This window comes from Arvicanthis niloticus, chromosome 7 (genome assembly GCF_011762505.2).
Source record: "Arvicanthis niloticus isolate mArvNil1 chromosome 7, mArvNil1.pat.X, whole genome shotgun sequence".
NCBI classification, from domain to species: domain Eukaryota; kingdom Metazoa; phylum Chordata; class Mammalia; order Rodentia; family Muridae; genus Arvicanthis; species Arvicanthis niloticus.
The window spans coordinates 55,406,530-55,429,560 of NC_047664.1; the positions used below are offsets into that span (position 1 = coordinate 55,406,530).

The 23,031-nt window shown below is 45.9% G+C and overlaps 1 protein-coding gene across 1 annotated transcript in view; it reads right to left on the reverse strand.

Moving 5' to 3' along the window:
* The window catches only part of Lgi2 (leucine rich repeat LGI family member 2), a 31,209-nt gene extending 26,499 nt beyond the window's left edge, over positions 1-4,710 (reverse strand). Inside the window, exons 1-3 of the mRNA XM_034508944.2 lie at positions 4,446-4,710; positions 2,518-2,589; positions 664-735 (exon numbers count right to left, since the gene is read on the reverse strand). Of these exons, the coding sequence (XP_034364835.1) occupies positions 664-735; positions 2,518-2,589; positions 4,446-4,633 (332 nt within the window). The 5' untranslated portion in view covers positions 4,634-4,710. The remainder of the gene's footprint in view (positions 1-663; positions 736-2,517; positions 2,590-4,445) is intronic.
* Between the last annotated feature and the right edge of the window lie 18,321 nt (positions 4,711-23,031).

Genomic DNA, 23,031 nt, shown 5'->3' on the forward strand with positions numbered 1-23,031 from the left:
ACTGATAGCAGGATTAACGTTCTTACAGACTTACCAAATACCAGGCTAGGACAACTTAAGGGGAAAGAGAAAGGTTTGAATGTGCGAAAGGCTGAAATAAGAACCACAGCCAAGCTCACTGCTAAAAGGAGAAATGGTACATCTGAAGAAGGGAAAAGAATTCCCGCTCCTGCTTCCTTGTTGTTATGGTTTGGTTTGGCTTTTCATTTTTAGAGAAAGGAAAAAAATCTAATTAGACCTTCACTACAACTCACAGGAGACGGAGCAAATGTGATATGGGCCAGCTGGATAAAAACCAGGCAGTTTACCCCCAAAATAGAGAAACTTTGTTTAAAAATACGTTGCCCCCAGAACCGTCCTGCTCTATTTCTGGCCCATCAGCAAATCCATGCCTAGTTATGGAGGTAAAAATATCCAACGTGATTTCCAACTGTGCTTGCTACATGACAAATTAAAGGTCATCAGAGAATGAATGAATGAGTGTCTCCCCTTCTGGGCTTTGTCTCCAGCCTCCTCCTGCCCTAGCATGCAGGAAGTAAGTCAACTCATAGGTCAGTGCTGGCACAAGAATGGGGCTTGCTGACCCTCTATCCCCACCACAGGATATAACTCAGAAATCTCCCAGAGGCAACAAACTTTCAGCAGACCCCACACAACACTTACAGGTATTCAAGATGAAAAAGGCCAGCAAAGGCATCATCCCGGATCACTGTGAATGAGTTAGAATTCAGCAATCTGAAAACAAGACAGGTTTTAACAGAGATGGAAAAGTGGTGTCATGTGAGGAAGCCATTTCTTTTTCTTTTGCTAGGTGATGGTCCCTATGCAAATGAGGGCTATTCTCAGCCTAAGGACAACCCCTTAGGTCCCTGCTGTCCTCACCACTGTGATGGGGCAGAGGACAGACTTGCCTGTTGTCTCCTATACTACCTTTCTCACTCCTGAAGGATCTTATGAACTGATGTCACAATTTTCTGCTAGACAAAACAGGGTAGCCAATAAATACTTCATGATACCCAAGAAACCATGGAATTACAGACCTGCAAGGATCTAACCCAATTGTATTCTAGAGATATTTGAGCCCCAAGAAGATATGAGACTTGACTAAAGTCACACAGTTGCAAAAATCCTTCCTACCACACTGTACATTCTTATGAAAAATATTCAGTTTTAAAAGGTTAAGAAATCTCTAGAAGATTATCACTATGTAGTTTTCAATTTGGGTAGCTAGGCAAATCCATTTGATAAATATTGATAAGACCACCTACGTTTATTTGACCAACTAATATCTATACTATATTTCTGTTCTAATATATCATGAGATTTAAGATTATGTGTGTATGTATTGCAAAGTTGTATGTCCAAAGACATATCTGTGGGCACAAGTGTGCCACAACACATATGTAAGGTCAGAGGATAATTTGCTGGAGTTAGTTCATTCCTTCCACCATACAGGACCCAGGGATCAAACTCAGGTCATCAGCATGGCAGCAAGCACCTTTGCCTTCCGAGTCATCTTGTTAGCATATGAACTGAGATTTTTAGTGGTAAGTTTAATTTATAGTAGGTATGCAACATATTACAAACAAAACTAACAATGACCGCTTATTGTGGCTAGGTAGTGATTTTTATGTCTCAACTTTTCTACAGTGCATTGATTGCTGTAGGTCATCTCACTATACCAAGAATATGGTGCTATATTCTGGCAACTGCCTGCTGGTCTTTGTTTTGTTTGTGTAGTGTTAAGGATGGAAACCCAGGGCCTCCAGCACAGTAGGCAAGTGCTCTACCACTGAGCTACGTACCCTCCACACACATATACCCCAGCCTAATGAAATGCTTTCGAAAAGTGACTTTGGGACATGCATTTTCATTATCATACTGATCAAATTTCAATATCATTATCATCAACTGACTTGGGTTTCGGGGCCCTATACGGGCATTCACCATGACGACTTGGATATGGTTCCCTAAGAGGAGCTGGGGCAAACATAGCTTTGGGCTTTGGGTTTGGATCCTGACTCTGCAAATCAAGGCAAAGAGGTATTTACCTTTCCTGAGCATCAGTTTCTTCATATGTCAGATGGGAAAACCGAAGTGCCTTCCCTGAAGAGATGCCATGCTAGTGAGATTAAAAACACGCACACCTGTGCGCCTTGCATGAGCACCAAACTGGAAGTGCACCTATGCAAAGAGCGATGTCAGGATTTTTTTAAAGATAAGTTTCTTTGTGAGGGGAGATGTTTGAGGTGACACTCTGGTCATGGCCAATGCAGCCACCTCCCAATTGCCTGATCTGTGATTGAGTTCTACCACAAGTCACAGTGGAGAAGTTGGCATAAAGTCGGGGAAGGCCCTGGAGCAGGAGAATGGTGGCTTAATGTGGACACTATAGGACAAACTAAAGCTAAGAGCCAGCCAGGGTGACTTGGAGGGCTGTTGATTATAGGAAGACCCACACCAATGAGTCAGAGAGCACCCTTCAAGAACCGTACTTCAGGGACCCCCAATACTCACAGCAGCTGCAGGGAAGGCAGATGGGAAAACATTCGGTCCTTGATTTCCAGAAATGTCCCATTTACTAGGCTCCTATGGGCAAGAGAGGGACAGAGTGAGGCCCAGGGTTCTTTCAGGAAGTGCCAAGCCAAGTGGGCAGTTGGCATTTCCTCCACCTGAACTTCACACTCCTCCTCTCTGGGGTGAAGATTCATGTGTTTGACCACTGTCCTCCCAGGGAGCAATATGAGGAGAGTTGCTTCCCAGTATACTTGATCAATAGGAAAACTAGTCTGGCTGACAGATTCCTGTGCTATGGGTCTGATTCCTTGCACAGACATTAGCTCAGTCAGCTTAAATCAATTCCCGAGCTTCCTTCACTTAACTACAGGAGGCCTCAGCTGAAGGTGGATAATTACTTCACCCAGGATTCTGTTTGTGCAGACACAAAGTTAATGTTGGCCCACAAAACTCTGGGATAGGATTAAGCATTCCCCTTGGAAGCACAACTCTCTGAAAGACACTCAGAGCACTTCTGACTAAAAGCACTGTGGAAGCCTTGGGGGAAACTCAGAGACACCTGAACTTGCCCAGGAAGGGAGAGGCAAGGCCATCTGCCAGATAAATGGTCAACCCGGGAAAGAAGCTTGACTGTTTCTGCCTCAGGGTCTCCTACCCTTTCTGGCCACAGCAGGACTTCCATACATTATTGGAGTTAACATGCAGAACACTTCAGCTTTGATCACATCCAAAGGGTTTAACAAGAGAAATTCTAGAAAGCCTCCATGTGATCTAATTTAGCAATAGTAAGAGTCAAGCAGGCCTGCTGGTCCCTACAGCCAAACTCTTCCAACTTTTTTACAAATGTAAACAGGACCTGGACCCTCTCCCTCCCTGAACGCTGATGCTGTTTTTGCCTTGAAGAAGCACAAGATGGATGAGAAGCGGGAGGAGGCACAAGCAACGTGATACCCAGGACTCCCTGGCCTTCAGGATTCCCTCCCTCCTCTACACCTGCAGGGGTATCCCAGCACCTCAGCCTGGAATAAGGGAATATCCTAGCAAGAAATGTCCCAGCAATAAACATACCGACCTCAGGTCCCTTCCATAGCAACACTGCACCACTGCCACTGTGTGAGACCTAGTTGAAAGTGCTTAGCAAGTGGACAGAGGAATCTCTCTGGTTAGTTCTGTCAGTGCTGATAATACAACCCACCATGGAGAAAGGTGGCAAAGGAGAGGCCCTCTTGAACTCAAAGCAAGAAGTTGGGAAGCTATCCTCGATAGGGGCTCAGCTGACACCATATACGGTAAAGCACTTAGAAGCCCTCTGGGTTCCCCCTCTGTAAGCCACGTGGAGCAACCCCTTCACTTCCAGAAGCTGTGTGCCTTTGCACAGGCTAGGCATTTCCTAGCCTGCAGTGTGGAGAGGTCAGGAGGGGGCCAACCTCCCAGCATAGCTGAGGCCCGCTGCGGTGAGGCCTCACCCATTCCTAATTAGCTGCTCAATCCGGGCGCGTACAGCTGCTCTCCAGTCACACACCCACCCACTCAACAACACAACAGAACCACTCAAAACTTTAAGGTGCCCCAAGGATCACCCCGTGGCCCGAAATACAGGCTGTGGACTCTGCTGCAGAGACCCTACCCCACGGTGGGCCCTGGGTCTGTTGTAGCATCAGCTCCCCCAGGTAGGTCTGATGCAGGTGGCCTCGGGCCACAAGGAGAAACTGTCACGCGGACCTGTCTGGATTCCCGTACTCTGGGGTTTGGAGTCTCCATATCCTCCACTCCACACAGATTCCACCCACGTTCCGTGCCCCCAACCCAAACGCTAAGAAAGGGACTGAAGATCAGGGTCAGGTGGCGCTGCCCCAGCACCAGCCGCAACTCCCTGGTGGCGGCCGGCGCAGGGCAGGGCGGGGCGGAAATGGAGGGGTCCCACTCACAGGGAGCTGATGTCGCCAGGCACGATCCTAGGCACCCAAGAGGAGCCCACGCAGATGATGGACTCCTTAGTACAGCTGCAAGTGGCGGGGCAGCGCGCCAACCGCCTCACCTGCGCGCTGGGCGGGATGAGGCACGCGGCGCTCAGCAGCAGCAGCCCCAGCGCCCCGCCGCCTCTCCGGAGCGCCATGCCGGGTCCCCCGGTCCCCGCCCGGGCACGGACCCCCGTAGCCGTCGCCGCCCCGCGCCGCGCGCTCGGACCCAGCGCCGCAGCAGACGCGGGTGCCGCTTGCCGATCGGCCGCCAGCGCTGCTGGCGAGGACGCGGGCGCCGCGGGTGTGGGAGGCCGAGCCGCAGCCGAGCAGCATGCTGGCCGCCACCCCCACTCGGCGCCCCCCCACCCGCGCCCGGGCTGCTGGGCGGCCGCCGCACCCGCCTCACCCGCGCTGGCCTGACATCAGCACCCGCGCTCGCCGCGGGCCGGGACCAATGAATAATGCACGCGGGGGCCCGCCCCGCGGGGGAGGGGGAGGGAAAAGTTGGATGACCTTGGGGGAGGGGCCGGCGGTGGCTCAGACCCCCTGGGATGCCGGCTGAGCCTAGCAGGAGCAGGGACCCGCAATCCTTCTGTGGGCAGCAAAGAATTTCAGAGACAGTGGACTCCTTTCTACGGGGTCAAAACGTGAGCTTCCTTCCACGCAAAAAAATAAAAAAAAGTAAATAAATAAAAATTTAAATAAGTAGAAACAGTAAAAACTGGAGCCTCTGCACCCCAAGAAAAGTAGGAGTAGGATGCACTGTCTTAACCTGGGAGAAAGATCTCTGTCCCCGAGTGCCTCGAAGAGACCAGATCTTTGTGCAGAATTCATTTATCTTAGAGAGGACCTAAATGACTTAAAGGGTAAAGTGTAAAGGGGCCCGACTGTGAGATCTGAGTCTCCACTGCACCTCAGCTCACTGAAGCCAGCCACTTTCTCTTGCCCTGGGAAACTAGACTCGCAAAACTGCTACAACAGGGTATCCACTGCTGTGCTCCTGGGCCTTGCAAGAACACACAGCCTGCGAAAAGTTTGCCCTGGCTCAACACAGTAGCCTACGCCCCACCCCCACCCCTGATTAAATGATGGGGGACACAGATTGTTAGGAGAGACAGAGTTTGTTGCTCTGAGCACTGGGCCTTTCATCTCCTAACCCTTAGCAGATGCTATCTATCTTCCAGAATTTAACTGATGAGAAAACTGAAGCCCAGGAGGCCTGGGTAGCTGTCTGAGTCTGGTTCAACAGTCAACACCAAAGAGAAAGCCTGGAGCCTGAGATGGGGATTTGTAACTGGCCCCAGGGAAACCCTTTTTGTACTCCTGAAATTTGTCTTAAGGAGCTTGAATGTTACCATAAGGTAGTGCGCTGCTGGGGTTGGAGGGAAATGCCAAAGCAGAGCAAAGCATCCTCAATCCCCACCCCACACCTGTGACTGCTGTGAGCTCCGACCTGTACATTGGACTAACCTGGGCAAACCATTCTGATGTTAGCACACGCCTGAAACAAGTACAGCCAACGCAGAAAAAGAAACTCATCAATGTTGCCTCTTATTCCTGAATCATTTTTAACACAATTCAATGGGGGGGGGGGTGGGGGTGGCGGATATCTGGCTGTCCACTATGGGAAAGGAGTAAACCGGTCCCTATGGTCAGGAAACGTCAGTATAGCTGAGCAGATAGCACAATAGAAGGACCTTCCCATGGTTACATAGATATAAGAGACTGGCCAAAGGACAGAAAGTGGGCTGCTACTGTGGCACTTTTATGGAAAGAGTAGGACAGGGTCTTCCATACTTTTCCTGTGGCTATGATAAATACCCTAACAAAAACATCACAGATCAGCTTGATAGTGGCAATATCTAGCAGAAATAGCCAGGGCTCAGCTTCAGCGTGGGTCAGCAGGTGGGACCAAGAGGGATGCCAAAAGAAGTTCTTGGCTATACCTCTCTTGGAGAAGCAAAGATCAGCAAAGACAGGAGACCAACAAGCATTGCCCAGCTAGCTCTACGGGCAAGCCAAGCTCCGCCTCCCTCACTGTCTGTTGAGTCTTATCTATAATCCCTCCAACCATCACTTGTCCTCCATTATGTGAGTCTGTCTCAGCTGACTTCACTCTGTCAATCAGCCTGTAGAGCCACAAGAAGCTGCAGCACACCACCGGAAGTTTTCTGGTGCATTTCTCTCTATGGAGTCCCGACAAATGCAGCTCAACTATGCAATGTAAGACAGACCAATACATGTGCGTCATTAGCAAAGGATCCTTCATCACATGTCCTTTCATCTGTGTCTGCTGCAGTGAAATGTTCATTTTCGACCCTGCTTTAGCCTCTCGCCTGTGTCACTTCAGCAAAATGTTTCTTCATGTGTTTGCCCCAGCAAAATACCATCCAACACAAATGACTTTCCAAAGAACCCTTAAGTTTCCATTGCACTGAAAGGCTGACTTAAGCTAAGTAGTCCCTCAAAGAGGTGCCTGAAGACTTGTATTCTAGGTGACTCCAGGTCCTGTCAAGTTGGCACTCAACCATGACCATTACAGATATCACTGAAGGTCACCCTGTATCCAACAAGAGCAGTGACCCACATGAACCACACTTTATCATATACTATACACACACACACACACACACACACACACACACCTTGTCTTGAGGAATGGATCTTTTCATTTTCTGGATTGGAAAACTGAGTCCAGAGACTTTTTCCACTTACCCAAGCTTACCAAGTACCCAATCAGAGAATTTTATACTCCAGAATTAGCTGCTAGGGTCTGAGGAGGGCAGCAGATGATGAGACTGCACTAAAAGGGACCCAGTCTCCTGTTCCTGAAAGGGCCCTAGGCACAAGCAAATGCAGAGGCACATATCTAGGCCTGGGCTGTCTCTTACAGACAGCCTTCTCTGTCACACCACCACTCCATCATCAGATGATTTTTTTTCAGTCACCTGTACCGTGAGGCTAATCACCTTGATCATTGTCCTTAATGCCACTAAGTAGCTTAGTTCCTTTTCTATTACTGAGAAGAGACTCCATGACCAAGGCAACTTATAGAAGAAAGAGTTTATTGGGTACTTACAATTTCAAAGGGTGAGTTCGTGACCATCAATGAAGGGACTGTGGCAGCAGGCAAAGTGCTGGAGCAGCAGCTGAGACATTACATCCTGATACTCAAATAGGAGGCAGAGAGAGAAAGCTAACTGGGGAAATGGCATGGGATCTCGAAATCTCAAAGCCCACCCAGCAGGGACACACCTCCTCCAGCCCAGCCACACCTCCTAATCCTTCCAAAACAGTTCCACCAACTGGGGGCTGAACATTCGAAGATACAGGCCTATGGGGGCCATTCTCATTCAAATCACCAGCATGCTAGAACCAGCTACAGCCTATCCTGAGTAGAGTGCAGAAAAAGACCAGAGGAGTAGGCCTGGCAGAGCTGTTATTTGTTTAGGCTCTGGTAGAGACACTAAGTGAGTGCTTGTAAATTATAAGGCACAGTTTATAAATTAAGACATAAAAATGGAAATGCAGATTACTTTGGTTTGATTCCAAGATCTTCAGCAGTTTGAGGGGAAAAAAAAATGTAATAGACAATCAGAGAGACACAATCTGTTTCCAGGAACTAGTAAGAGTTTGTGAAAATGTAAATGTCTTCATTCAGATGGACATTTGTCCCAGTAATGCCTGGTGATGTGAATGCCCAGTCCTGCAGTCTATGAAATGGTAGGATTCCTGTTTCTTTTCCTGAAGTCTAACACTGTCTGTACTTTACATTACTGCACGTGCTTCAACTTCAGAACTGTGTTAATTCATGCCCCTGCACTCCACCACCAGTCAGCACTGACTGGGAGCTTGCAAGAAGCTGGCAGGCAATGATAAAGTAAGGCCAAGACAGACATGCTTCCTACCTCCACTGGAGACAGACATTAAATAAAGGAATGTAAAAATGGATATGCAAATAGAGGGCAGGATATAGGGCGATCTAGTTCACAGGTGAAGGAGTCAAGGAGAAGAAACAGAGGCCAAGGAAGAGGTAGTGCAGGCAGAAAGCACAGCATATGCAAAGGCCCAGGACTAAGAAGAGCAGAGTGCTTGTTCATACCAGATACGGTATGTTCAGGGATAAAGGATGGGGTGCTGGGAGCTCTGAGAGGTAGGAACAAACAAATCACACAGGATTCTGCAGGCCAAAGCAAGGAGCTCAGCTGTCGTTCCTAATGCCAGAAGGAGCCATCAAAGGACCTGAGTCAGAGAATTGGCATGATGTCATATACTTCCAAATAGTTGATTCTGACTGACAAGCCAGCCCCGGAAAGTGATAAAGCTTGACTCAATTTACAGCAGGAAAGAAAAAAAAAGTGGTGTAGTTTCAAGAGGCATCCTAAGGAAAGGGTCAGCAGCACCCCGTTTATTTCAGGTGGGAAGTCGAAGGAAGCCAAGGTTACCTCTCAAGAGTTGGCTGGGGCCTGTGGGTGATGGATGGTGGCACCACTTCCTAAGATGACAACGTCTGAAGAAGAAGAGGGATTAGTGAGACAGTAGTGTCAACAGTTTGGTGTCAGGGACATTGAGTTTTAAATGTCCAGGAGGCATCCAAGTAGCACATTCTGAGTGGGTCTTTAGATGCCTGATCGTGCAGGTTAGGAGGAGTTTGGGAGGTAGCCTTCACATCCCTTGTGAAGCTTCAGTTCTTTCTAAGTTCTCAGTGTGTTGTTGGTAAATTGCATAAATGGGAGACATTTCAGATGTACATTAGAGAGAAGATATCTCTCAGATGTATTCAGCGAGGAACAATGCATCTTACAGAGAACAGTGGAGCTAAGAATATTGCAGTTGGGGATGTATTTTTAGATCACAAGTAATCTTCAAATCCTAAACTGACTGTAATAAGTCTCTTGAGAATCTTAGAGACCCTTCTCATACAGTTACTCTCCGTTCCCTTCCCTTCCCAACTTGCCGACCAAAGTCTGTCCATAGCCCCACCTAAGTGTCCCCACAGAACCGCAAGCTTGGAAAGCTATCCCAACATCTAATGCTCTTGGCTCCCAAGCTTTCTGTAGCTTAGAGAGAAGTTGCCCATTCAAACCTCGGAGGCATTTGGCTTGAATGACTGACCATACTTTGATGCTTCCCCAGGACCATCATCCTCACCACACACACACACACACACACACACACACACACACACACACACTGAATTTGCCAACCCCAGTTCAACTACATCACTCCAATCTGCCACTCTGTTTGGATGCTGATCAAACAAACACAGAAGCTATTTCTAGCTTCCCTCCACTGCTTTTTTTTTTTTTTTCCCAAGAAACCCAGTGGGCCTCCCAGTTTGGAACCCACTTTGAGCTGCCCCTTGATTTCAATCAAGTCCAGAGGACTGCCTGTACGTGTCTGTCTTGTCCCTAGCCAAAAGGACTCTAGGACACTGACAGTAGCTTTTAGTGACTTTTGTAACCTTGTCCTCACCACCTGTGAAATGGAACCTTATGGATCTTTGTTGCCTTTCACCAGCAGCTACGGCGACAGGACATAATTTTTTGCATCATAAAGAGTCACACCTCTTCTACCACATGGCTCACTTGAGGGACAACTTCATCTTCCATTTCAGACATCACCTCCACTAAGTTGTTCCAGAACACTCCATTTGCCAAGCCACACAGACAGAGCAATTGAGGCGACAGTTAGTATTAAATCTCAACTTCATACCTGGGAGGCAGATCTTGGTATACATCCAGGAAGGATTGTCTGGATAAGGTTAGTCTCTAAAACTGTCTGAAAGGAATTGTTTTGATATGTTACCTGACATGAGAAGAGCCACCCACTGTGAGCAGAACCACTCCCTAGGCTGAGGATCCTGGACTATGTAAAAGTAGGGGCTAGAAAGATTGCTCAGTAGTTAGGAATGTGAACTATACTACAGAGAACCAAGTTCAGTTGTCAGTGCCCACATTACCTGGTTCATGATGACTTGTAACATGAGTTGGAAGGGAATCCACTGTGTCTGACCTCTGTGGGCACCTGCACTAACATGCATTTACTCAAATACAAGCAGAGATGTATGAAATTTTTTTAATGAAAAAAAAAAGAGGGGTGAGGGAGGCAGGCATAGTGGTAAACACCTTTAATTCCAGCATTCAGGAGAGGGGGGCAGGTAGATCTTTGTGAGGTCAAGCAAGGACAGCCAGAGCTACACAGTGAGACTTTGCCTAGGAAATAACTACAACAGTAATAATAAACAAACATTTAAAGGAAGAGTGGAGAATGTGAGCACTCATCTTACTGCAGAGGTGATGCCCAGCTGCTTCAAGTTCTCAGCCTCTTAACTTCCCTGCCAGGGTGGACTATGCCTTGAACTGTGAGCTGAAATAAACCCTTTCTCTTTTAAGTTGCTTTTGTCAGGCAATGAGAACAGCGACAGGAAAAGAAACCAAACATAGGTTTCACAAAACCCTTGATGGAGCACTTTCCTGAAACAATAGGCAGCACTCCCTTTTCTACAGACTAGGGAGCTGTGCTGCTGGGAGTAAAAGAATCCACACACCAAGAGCACAGTCCCACTTACAAGTGGGCAGCTGTGGCATTTTAGGGATCTCAAGGCAAGCAACCCATTCAAGTGTTCAGTTATGTGAGATAATAAATATCACCCTTCAGTTATGTAGTATGAGTCTGGGTTTTGTCCGACCTCAATCAAATGGGTCCAACTCTTCTCTTTAGCCACTACCAACAGCAAAGGATAATCTCAGTGAAGGGGACACTGAGAGGAGTCCCAGAAGTGGCAGAAAACAAAAGCCAGGTTCCCAGCTTCACTTTTCTCTGTTGTTACCTCACTTCATAATTTGTTTGTTTTGGTGAAGGTGTGTGCACATGTGTGTGCAGGTACACGTGTACATGTATGTGTGTGAGGGTGATGCAGGGCCAGAGTTCAACCATGGGCATCTTCATAAATGAGTCTCTACCTTATATCTTGAGACAACATCATCTTTCATTGAACTGGGGCTCACCAGTTTAGCTGGCCTAGCTGTCGAGGGAGCCCACCCGAACCCTCCCTTCTCCACATCCCAGCACTGGGATTATAAGTACATCATGCCCAGAGTTTTGTAGTGCTTCTGGGGGATCAACGTCAATTCCTCAAGCTTGCATAGCCATTACTACTTTACTAACTAAGCCACCTCCCCAGCCCTCTTCTCCCAGTTCTGTGATGTTCTTTGTCAAAGAAATTTTAATCATATGGTGGTTCTATTTTTACCAAATCTGCATATTTATGTTTATTGTGGCACTATTAACAATTGTCAAATTATAGGACCAACCTACCTGTCCATCAACAGATGAGTGGATAAAGAAAATGTGGTCCAGATATATTGGAGTTTTATTCAGTATAAAGAAAAACAAAGTCGGGACTGACTCTGTGGTTTAGAAGACCCAAGTTCAGTTCCCAGCGCCCAAAAAGTTAGCTCACAAACAGCTGTGATTCCAGTTCCAGGGATTTGTTGCCCTCTTCTGGCCTTGAGAGGCACTGCATACACATGGTATGCATCCCTACACAAAAGCAAAACACTCATACACATAAAATAAAATCTTTTAAAGTACAATGAAACTGTATCAATTGCAGGAAAATCAAAGGAAATCGAGATCATTGTGTTAAATAAGCCTGACTCAGAAAGACAAATACCACATTTTTCTTACATGTGGAATATTTATATACATACATATATGTAGTGCATATATGTGCTTATATGTGTAATAGATATTTGATAAAATGAGTACAGGAGGGATAGAGGGGTTAGATAGAATAGTGGGTGGTGGATATCAGCAAGCTGCATGGTGTACATGCACTGAGAAGATATAAAGATGCCCATAACCTCTAACATCAATATATGCTAATATTTTTAATTTAAGTTAGAAAAAAGAAATGTGTACACTCAGCAGTGCCTTCTCTCTTCTTGTTGGGGTTCAGCCTTGACAAGAGTTGGGGTTGTTAAGGATTAGAGATACTTGCTAGGTGAATAAGAAAACATGTAATTGAGATATAATACTAACAGGCTGGCCTTTTTGACATGTGAGCCCTTGAACTTTAGAGTTAGGGTGCTTACTTAGACTTAACCCCAGTCTTTTATTAAAATTATACAAGGAAATTGGGTTATAAAATTTATAGGGGGTGGGTAAATGCTTCGTGTGTGTGTGTGTGTGTTAACATTTTTTTTGTGACATACAGTAATATAGCTTTAGAACAGAAAAAAGGGAACTATATAATTTTATATATAAAAATTTTATAGCAAGCAATTATAAAAAATATAATATTTTATATTTTTGATTATTAGTTTTTGGTGATCTTGGGGGCAGCAGTATTACGGTTACAAAATTAGTATTTGTTTAGACACATGTGAGACAATATTGTTTTATAAATGGATAAACATGAGGTTATACTGCTGCTGACTTTGCAGTTTTTATAATTTTTAGACCTCATTTGTTTGTTTACAAAAACATTCTTACTTAACCTGTATAGAGAATTTTTAGGGGGCTGCCACTAGTGTCCCTAAACCCAAGGAATTTATTGCTATTTCGGGGAGGGGGAATATTTGTATATTATTTTATTTATAATTTTATGATAAAATTTTTTTTTATTATACAGAATTGAGACTAAGACTGGGGGAACGGCTACAGAATGACTTATCTTTGCTGTGGCATTAGGTTACTTTTATTTTTATTTAGAGCGAGTGATGGTAACATACTTTTTTAAATTTATGAACAGCCTTCACTTTAATATTATTGGTAATATTTAATTTTTGGATATTAAGTGGGCTCCTACTAGATCTTGCCAGGTCACTAAATACCAGTTTAAATAAAGAAGGAAGAAAGACAAGAAACAGTAAATAGATAAAGAAAATGATAAGTACTAAGGATAATTGCAGAAATGACATTACAAGTTGCTTGCGCCAAAGAAGCAGACCTGGGGCCCACAAGAGGCCACCGCCTCAATCTCTGAAACACGGTACCCCTGGCAGGCTTTTCTTCTTTGTTATTAGGGGTCCCAGGCATATCGAGCTTAATGTAGGGTGTCTCCAACATCTTCTTTTGAGCAGTGTTTCTGTTCTGGTAATTTTCTTGGAGAGCCTTTGCTGACTACATTTATTATTATTATTATTATTATTATTATTATTATTATTATTATTATTATTATTTTGCTTTGGTTTTCTATGCTTTGACCCTATGTAAACTACCTGTTCTGTCAGGGATTGCTGTATTTGTTTTTACCTATCTGTCTGGAATTCTGCATTTTATAAAATACTCCACCAGTTAGAGTCGCTTTATTACACAAATCATCTTACCTTTCAGTTACTTTATATTTATAAGCCAGAATGCCCTTAATTGTGTTCCTACTTCTAGGAGAATATGCTAAATCTAGTTGGGTTAAATAGGATAGAAGCACACCTGAGAGGTCATGCTCAGTGGGTCCATGATCACATCCCCTAAAACAAGCACAGTATTCTGCATGAAAAGTGTGCAGTCTCAGATTCACGTGGCAGTTTTATGGGCTATCTCTGCTCTTCTTACTGAGCACACTTGAAGAATTTTTACTTTATCAGAACAAGTCCGTGAAGTAGAGATTTAACTTAGATTTATAATAATGGGCCTTAAAATAGCCTCTAAGCTGTTCTCTTATCCTAAATCAAAATGAATCCCACACTTTACATTCTGGTCTTTTATCTTCTCAAGATTCATGTTTCTGGAGTAGCTTTGGTCTCTACTTATTTTTAATCAAATTTGAAACTTAACAATTTTTCTGTTCCACAGCATTTGAGTTACTCTGTGATCATATGCTCTTGATCAGCTGGTCAAGCCCACATCAAAATATGTTCTGATGGAATCCTCTAAAAGGCTCCCACATGTACCCCCAAAGACTGCCTATTTATTGGGTCTCCTTATATCATGGTTCAGACCTAAAATGTCCCATAAAGCTCCTATGAGCATTTGGTCTCCAGTTTGTGGAACTATTTAGAAAGCTGTGACGCCCTTAGAATGAGCCTTGACTGGTCAAAGTAGATCACTAGGGATGGACCTTGAAAGTCTGTAAACTGCCTGAACTTCCAGCCTAATTCTTTGTTTCCCTGATCTGAAAAAAGTGTGAGGAACCCAGCCACATACCCTACACCTTTCCATAGATGCATCTTCCCCATTTCTCAACACAGAATCAGATGTCCCCCATTCCCTCCACAGCTGCAACTACCCTACCCCTCACCAGAGAGGCAGCTGCCCCACTCCTCATCATAGACTGATCTGCTCCATAATCAGACCTTTCCCACTCTGGTAAACAGAAATCCCTCTGGAGCCACGGGCCATAATGAACTTTTCTTTCTTTGGGTTGCTTCCAGTAGGTATTTTGTCACAGTGCCAAGAAAAGTAGCTAATGCAAAAATATGGTACCAGGAGTGGGGTTATTACTGTGGTAAATCTGACTCTATGGCTAGTAGGCTTTATAGATGGTTTGCACAAAAAATGTATAAGACTTTGGAAATGGAGGCTAGAGAAGCCTCAGAATGCTAAGAGAAGAACTCCATAGGCAATATGTGGTAAGTGATCAAAAGACTAGACTTGATTGACACAAAGAAACATAGCTCTCAGACTTAACCCAAGAGCCATGGTGAGGATGGCAGAAACACATTCCTGAGGTGAGAAAATGGACTCAGTTTTTCACTGCTCTCTGTAGGCCTAGCTATGGGTGTCTCCTCTTGACTTCACCTGTACCTTATAGGAAGAATTCTTCAGAAGAGAAGTCAGCAAAGCTTATTTCTGGTACCCTCCACACACACAGAATCTTCATTTTCTGGGCACTTCAGAATGTAATACTATCAGTCTAATTAAGAGAATTCCCAACACACTTGCCTGCAGCATGTTTTTATGGAGGAAATTTCTTAGTTGAGGTTTCCCTCCCCTCAGATGACTCTAGCTTAGGTCAAGAAGCACTGAATATAGGATCGAAGTTGATGGTTTGAATCCCGTTTCCACTGTTTCCCTTCAAGATCTTGATTTTCTTTTTTGAAGTTGAGAGAAGATAGGATACACACCACATTGTTTCTAGGAGGGTCAGCAAATTCCTTATATGTGATACAAGTTAACTAAACTGTTAGAAAGTTTGTCTCCATTTGTTTATTAAGAGCCATAGTTATCACAGATACAGATATCGTGATGTCCGTGCACTGCCTAGTTTTATGTCAATTTGACTTCATCAGAGAGGAGGGAACCTCAATTAAGAAATTCTATCCCTAAAATGGGGCTGCAGACAAGTGTGTTTGGAATTTTCTTAATTAGGAATTGATATAGATGACCCTAGCTCACTGTGGGCAGTGCCTCGCTTGCCACTGTCTTAGCACTCCTCCATGGTCTTTGCATCACCTCCTGCCTCCAGGTTTCCGCCATGTTTGAGTTCCTGCACTAGTGTCCTTCAGTAATGAATAGTGATATGGAAGTATAAGCCTAATAAAACCTTTCCTCCCTAAGTTGCTTTTACTCATGCTATTTTATGGCAGCAACTGTAACCCTAAGACAATGGGTAAATAGATATACACATTGGTTGATATAAATCTAGACACAGATAATTTTCCTCTAGAAGCTTCAAATATTCCCAGGAAATTAAGACTCTCTTGTGTCAGAAGAGCCCTCTGGACTCTCAGAGGTATTTTAGTTCTTTCTCATTACTTTCTATAGCTTTAAGAGATGGAATTTATGTGTCAAGCTGAAGACTCAAGGGTGCCATCTTCTCCTTTCTAAGTGGTTCCTGTAGGCCTGGCTCTATGCTGGACTCTGAGATCCACCACAGACAAGGTGATGTCTACTGCCTTCAGACTACCTTCCATGTCGATGAATCTAGTGGACACTTTGAACTCTGTAGCTAACAGCTGCCCCACTCAGGTGCCAATGGGACCATCTTAGGGTTTTACTGCTGTGAACAGACATTGTGACCAAGGCAACTCTTATAAGGACAACATTTAATTGGGGTTGGCTTACGGGTTCAGAGGCTCAGTCCATTATCATCAAGGTGGGAGTATGGCATCATCCAGGCAGGTACAGTGCAGGAGAAGCTGAGAGTTCTACATCTTCATATGAAGGCTGCTAGTAGAATACTGACTTCCAGGCAGCTAGAATGAGGGTCTCAAGACCATGCCTGCAGTGACACACCTACTCCAACAAGGCTACACCTCCTAATAGTGCCATTCTCTGGACCAAGCATATACAATCCATCACAGGGGCCCACAGGATCCAGTCAAAGGGCAAGATGGTAGAGGTCCTCATCCCATCACTGCCCTCATGCCAGGGCAGGACCAGACTTGCCACTGCACAGAGACATATTTCTATTCCTTAAGCAGGCCTAATCCTCCTGGTTCTGAGTCTTTTGATGACCTTGGAGCTCAGAATTTATGTGGCTTCTAAAGACTGATAATTTGTCAGGCTAGCAGGTGATCCATCATTCATGGAAGGACAAAGGGTCTTTCTATGGACCCCATACCTGTCATGCAAGAGAAGCAGATTGTCATAAATCCCACGGTTTGTCCTCAGCAGGTCATCTCCGTTCATGTCACACTGGGGCTTATTTTCTGTTATATGGAAAATTCTGAGACTCTCTGTTAAAGCACACAGTGTTGTTGAGATATTTACCTTATCTACTCACTTTGAAGAAGAGAAACAGCCCTTAAGGGCACAATGACAGTATCTGACATTTACACAGAGTGCTTACAATTTGTAATGTCTTTTACCCCTCTGATCTCAACAACAGCTCATGATAACCCTGAAACAGAGGAAGAACCCTAGGCTCGACAAGTAGCTTGTCCAGAGTCAGACAACTAAAGTTGCTGTGTCAAACACTGTACTGGACACTAATGCATTCCACGTTCTAGAGAAGGCAGAAACCTGGCTGTTCCTTCCCTCTCCCCCAAGCTATTTTGAAAGCATCTTTGATGTTAAAATTTGTCCAAAAGCAAGATGAAATATGGCGTTCATATTTATCATCAGAGAGCAGTGTTGCAGGATATATGATCACACTGTGAATCCTGAGATTGTGTTGTTTACTGGGAAAACCTGTTTCTAGTTGTGATGTGGCTCACCCTTAGCACATACCTTTAATCCCTCTGGCTGGAATCCAGACAAGCCCTTAGTTAATCCCAAACAATGAAGGTAAAGTCAGTTTGTAGAATTAAGCAGTCATGTTTGAAAGTGATGTCTAATTGATTGGCAGACAAAGTGATAAATCTGAAAAAGATTTGACAGAATAGGATATGCCCAACTCTCCAAGAAGAGAGAGGAAAGGGAAGCTACTGAAGGGGCAGTGCAGAGAGGGGAAGGAGGCAGTTTTATCAAGACAGTTGTAGAGAGACAGGTTGCAGAGAGAACAAACTAAACACAGGTGAAGACAGAGCAAGCCAGAAAATGAGAAGGAGCCAGAAGATTAGAGCAGATTCCTCGAGTTAAGTTTGAGGTCAAGCAAAACAAAAAGTCAGAAACCAAGAAGGAAGCCAGATGGAATCAGTCAGCTTGGAGAGGAGTTTGAGTCAGAACAACTGAGTTGAACCAGAACTCAGTTGAGGAAAGCCAGAGCTCAGAAAGGGCTAGAAAGGGTGAGCTACTTCAGCAACTGGTCTCAGAGGCTGAAAACATTCTAGATCTAGATAAGATTAGGCTAGGAGCTTCCAGGACTAGGCCTAGGTTAGCAGACAGAGGCAGTAAGCCTCTGAGAGGATAAGTACATCAGGAGAATAAAAGTTACTTTTATAGAGTAAGCCTTGACAACTCTGACACATGGGAATAACAAGATGACCATACCCAAATACCCCGGTAGGTCCCAGCTGAGTGTTTGGGAAATGACAGAGCGATGTTCTTTACAAACTTTCTCCAGGCAACTAAGACCTGGATCTAGGCAAAAATCTCCAAGAACCAAGACAGGGCTGATGATGGTTGAGAAGAGCATCAGGGAAAAGACAGTCACCCTTGGAGATCATTCTTGAGGGCCAGCTGGAAAGCTTCCCCAGCAGGCCTCCCAGCATGGTTCTCAGCACCTCCCGAGGGGTGCCATCCCAGACAGCCCTCTTTTTTATTTTTTATCCTTTAAAAGAAGTAATAGAATTCATAAATAATGTCTTGGTTTTAGGCTCGTTTGGGAAATCCGAAAATGTGCCTTGAGAATAGCATACTCTGATGGATTTTACTATATTTCGGACAATGTAATTTCATCTGGATTCCCCAGAAAGATTCTTAGCAGCATTCTTTCTGGTCTATGGACAGGCCACTGGAAAGGGCATCTGATGACCTTCAGAAGGCCACTCCTGGATCAGTTGGGTACTCTTGATATATATATATATATATATATATATATATATATATATATATATATATGGCTGTGTGAGGCAGCTGGGTACCTGGTCGGGTAGGCCTTGAATCCTGGAGACCCTCCAGGGATGGCAGGAGTTTGGCCTTGCTCCTGGGCCCCTGGCTCCCTTCACAAAGTTACAGCCCCTCCCACAGAGAGGTTTGTGGCCATCAGTCACATAGCACTGGTAGAGGGCATGACTACAGACCACAGAGCCTCAAGGCAGATCTCCATATTCATGAGATACCTAAAGGCCAAGGGCGTAGCCAATTAAGCATTCCTTCCCAGACCCTCCTCCTTGCAAAAGGTATTTAACCTCAGGCCTGCCCTGAGAACTTGGGGTATATAGCTTCATCCATTTTCCACCATGACAAGACCATGAACTACCTCTCTTCTTTGGGGCCCACCGTGGAGAACCATGGAGAACTGTGGAGAAGTTCTTCAACTACCAAGACGCCTTCTAACCTCCCAATGACAACCTCTTTATGTTACAGCCACGGAGACCCAGCCAAGCGAGTTGCCAAGACCAAGAGCCCCCTCCCGAGGGGCACCACCAGAACTCATCTTTTTCCCCTCACCTCTTTTGCTGCCAGTTGATCCAGCCCATACGCCCCATCCCCAACCCTGTCTTGACCCTTCCAAGGCCTCTCAGGGGTACCTGAGAGCCCAAGGGTCCAAAGACCAGTCAGTTCCCAGCCCCAACTCAAGAGCTCTGGACCCCACTGGACTGTGTTCTCCCCACCCACAGAGGAGCAGAGTCCTGTGGCTTCTCACAGCCAGTTGTCTACCCAGCATGGCGTGAAATGAACTCAATCAAATTCCCACGCTTCTGCCTCTCTGAGCTGCAGCCCCAGCCCCTTGGGGGACAGACATGGGACTCACAATTCAACCCAACAAAACCCATGCATACGCCACAACCCAACATATACATACACACACACATACACACACACACATATATATACACACATATATATGTGTGTGTGTTGCTTTATATTGCATGTATATGTGTAGGGGTACATGTACCACTGTGTGTGTGTGTGTGTGTGTGTGTGTGTGTGTGTGTGTGTGTGTGTGAAGTCAGAGGACAATGTTCAGGAGTCAGTTCTCTTTCCACCATATAGGTTCCAGGGATCAAATTTCAGGCCGTCAGACTTGGCAGCAAGCATTTTTAGCCATCTCACCAGCCCACAGCAGGGTATCCTATGCCTTCATCTGCTACAATGTGCAGTACTATAGGAGTGTCACCTGCTCTTGGGCTTACTCCAGGCTTTCTTGGACCTCTGGCATGCAGTGAGTGCTGTTTGACATTTCTTGGAGGCAGACCTGATCTGGACTGAGAGGGAAAGGCCCACTGGAGAGTAGAAGATGCAGTAGGAAAGGCTGAAGTAATCTGGGCAGGGGAGCCATCTATGGCAGGGCTGGCATGAAGACAGTCTCCAACAGCCCATTGGGGAGCTGGTGACAGAGCCGCCACAGGGAGAAGTCTCATATGAGTCCCCAGTGGCAGGGGCTTATACAGTCACCTTGTTCAGTCACAGTCTGGGGTTTCCTGCATGAAGGATCTCAGCTCACAGACTAAGGAGGATCCCATGAAGCAAATAGCTAGAGGCTGTCAGCTAAGCACATGGTTAGTCCCAGAACAGCTAGTCCTTTTGTGGGGAGCCATCTTAAGTACCATTCTCTGGTTCTGCTGCAAAGGGGGAAAGCCATCTGGGTTGGGTCGGTGGACATAAACAGAAAGTACCTCAGTAAACACTACTGCACATCTCTAGGGCTCTCTGAATGACAGAGACATTAGTCCTGATGTCTACAGGGACCCCATGCTCTATAGGACTTAGTTGTTGCTTACTCTTACAGAATACTAGTTGTTGTTTCTGCTGGCTTCACTGTTCTATAGGAACTGATAACAGGTCAAGAAAGATGGAAAAGGAGGCTTAGGGTGTAGCTCAACAGCTGAGTGTTTGCCGGGCAGGACAATGAAGACTCACATCTGTGCAGTTGCAGAAAACATAGGTCCTGGCTCATCACAGGCCAGAGACTCAAGCCACATCTTCACCATGTAACAGGGATAAGCTGAGAACAGAGGTATTTAAGGCCACCACTGAAGGAGCTACAGAGAATACCATGCCCATTGAAGGAGGCCACACTCAGGCGAGTTTTAGCAGAGGAGGAGCCTGAACCAGTGAGAGTTTTGGGTCCCCATATGGATCCCCAGCTCAAGTGATCCCATAGCTGACCCATTAGCCATGCCTGGGGACTCTGAAGAAGAATGGATCTCAGAAGGAAAAACTGGCTGGCCTTCCTTCAGGGGGAGTGTGACAGAGGCAGCTCCCAGAGCCACTGAGAGCTGAGCCCCAAAAGCTTGGAACGTGGAGCTATGAGCTGACTGGCACAAGAGCAAGGTGCCTGTTGGGAGAGTAAGCTCAAGACTGATCTGCTTCTGCTGCCCCTCAGTGTAGTGGGTTGGCTTAGTATTGACTGCAGGTAAACACTAGCTAAGTGATCCTGCCCCCAATAAATTGTGATTGGTAATTAAAGATGCCAACAGCCAATAGCCAAGCAGAGGAGACATTGGTGAGCTTTAGGTTTCGCAGGCTTGTGGTTAGAGGAGAATGAGAAAGAAGAATGTGCAGGAGAGGAGGAACCGCCATGGGTTAAGGGGTCAAGGTCGTGGCCCTGAGGGCTGCCCAGTTGGAGTTAAAAGCAAGCCAGATGGAACATAGTAAATAATAACTCCGGGTTATTGATAGGAAAGTAGATTCTAACAGCATGGAGAGTAGGCAGCGCGCACCCTCCTGTTCCCACCCCTCATCTTATTATGCTGCTAAGGCTTATTGTAAATAGAGTGTGTCTTCCATCTAGGAACTCAAGGATCAAGGCATGGGGGCGGGGATTAAGGCATGGGGGCGGGGATCATGGCATGGGGGCGGGGATCACGGCATGGGGGTGGGGCAGTAGTAGAAGCCCTGTCAGTCTCAGTACCAACCTCTCCTTTTCAGTACAGTGCTGAGCACAGGTGTGTTCAGTTCAGCACAGGCCTCTCTGTACCAGAGTCAAGTGGCCACCCTGGGGTGCATGTCTAACATGATTTCCTGATTCTCCAGGACAGCACGTTCTGTCCTGCCTGTTGACCCGCTTCCCAGAGCCAGGTGACAAGAACCCTGTGGTCCGGGAGATAATTAGTTTGTGATTCAGCAGTTTTAGGAAATGAGTCACCCCCCCTCCCAACAGGTGAAGGACTCTCAGGAGACAGGAGGAGTGAGAGTATGTGTATTGGGGACTCCTTTCTGTCACTCAGTGACTGTCCCCAGCATGTTGCTGTGGTCTCCAGCTGAAGAGGACATTAAGGCTTCCGGAAGGACTTCATCAGCCAGATGGTGGATGAAAATGCTAGTAAGATCCCGCCCGCCATGATGACAAAGTTTGTGCCCACTCAGGTGCGGAGGACTGAGGCCCCACGTGATTTCAGTTCTGCCTTGTGGTCTGTATCACCTTCACTGAACCCTGGCCCACCCCCTCACCTGGTTCACACTATCTCTCAGGAGAGTCTTCTTATTTTAAATGGGCCTATCCTGTCCCTGCTACCTTCTGAAATGTCCCCACCCTCATCTCCATCCGTGTACACAGCTTCTGATTCCTAAGTGGTTCCCATACTTGGCATATTTGTTTGCGTGGTGTCCGTTTTCTCATAAGAACACAACCTTTCTAGAAGCAGAGTCCCTGTTGTCGTGTTTTCTTCTCAATCCTAAAGGCCCAGGATGGCCCTTCGAGGAGAGCTATAGGATGCATGAATGGCATTGAGGCTGCTCCTGCAGAGCTCCGAGGTGGTGGCCTTCCACCGCCCCATCGTCCAGCACAGTCTACGATGGGTCACAGCCTCAAAAGTTCATTGACTGAATAAAGGAAAGGACAAGAACTCATGTTCCTCTCAGAAAGTGCTAAAGAGAGAGCACCACACAGCGAGAAGCCAGGGAGAGCCATGAATTCTCTAGACCACTGGGGTCATTCAGACTCTGGTCTAAGGAAGGAAAGAGAAAGGAAGAAGAGATGGAAGGAGGAGAAGTAGGGGTGGAGGAGAGAGGATACATTGTTTAGATGTAACAGGCTCACCCCTAAGCATCCTGAAATAGTTGAGCCTATGAATCCTTAAGTTAGGGGTTGGGGATTTAGCTCAGTGGTAGAGCG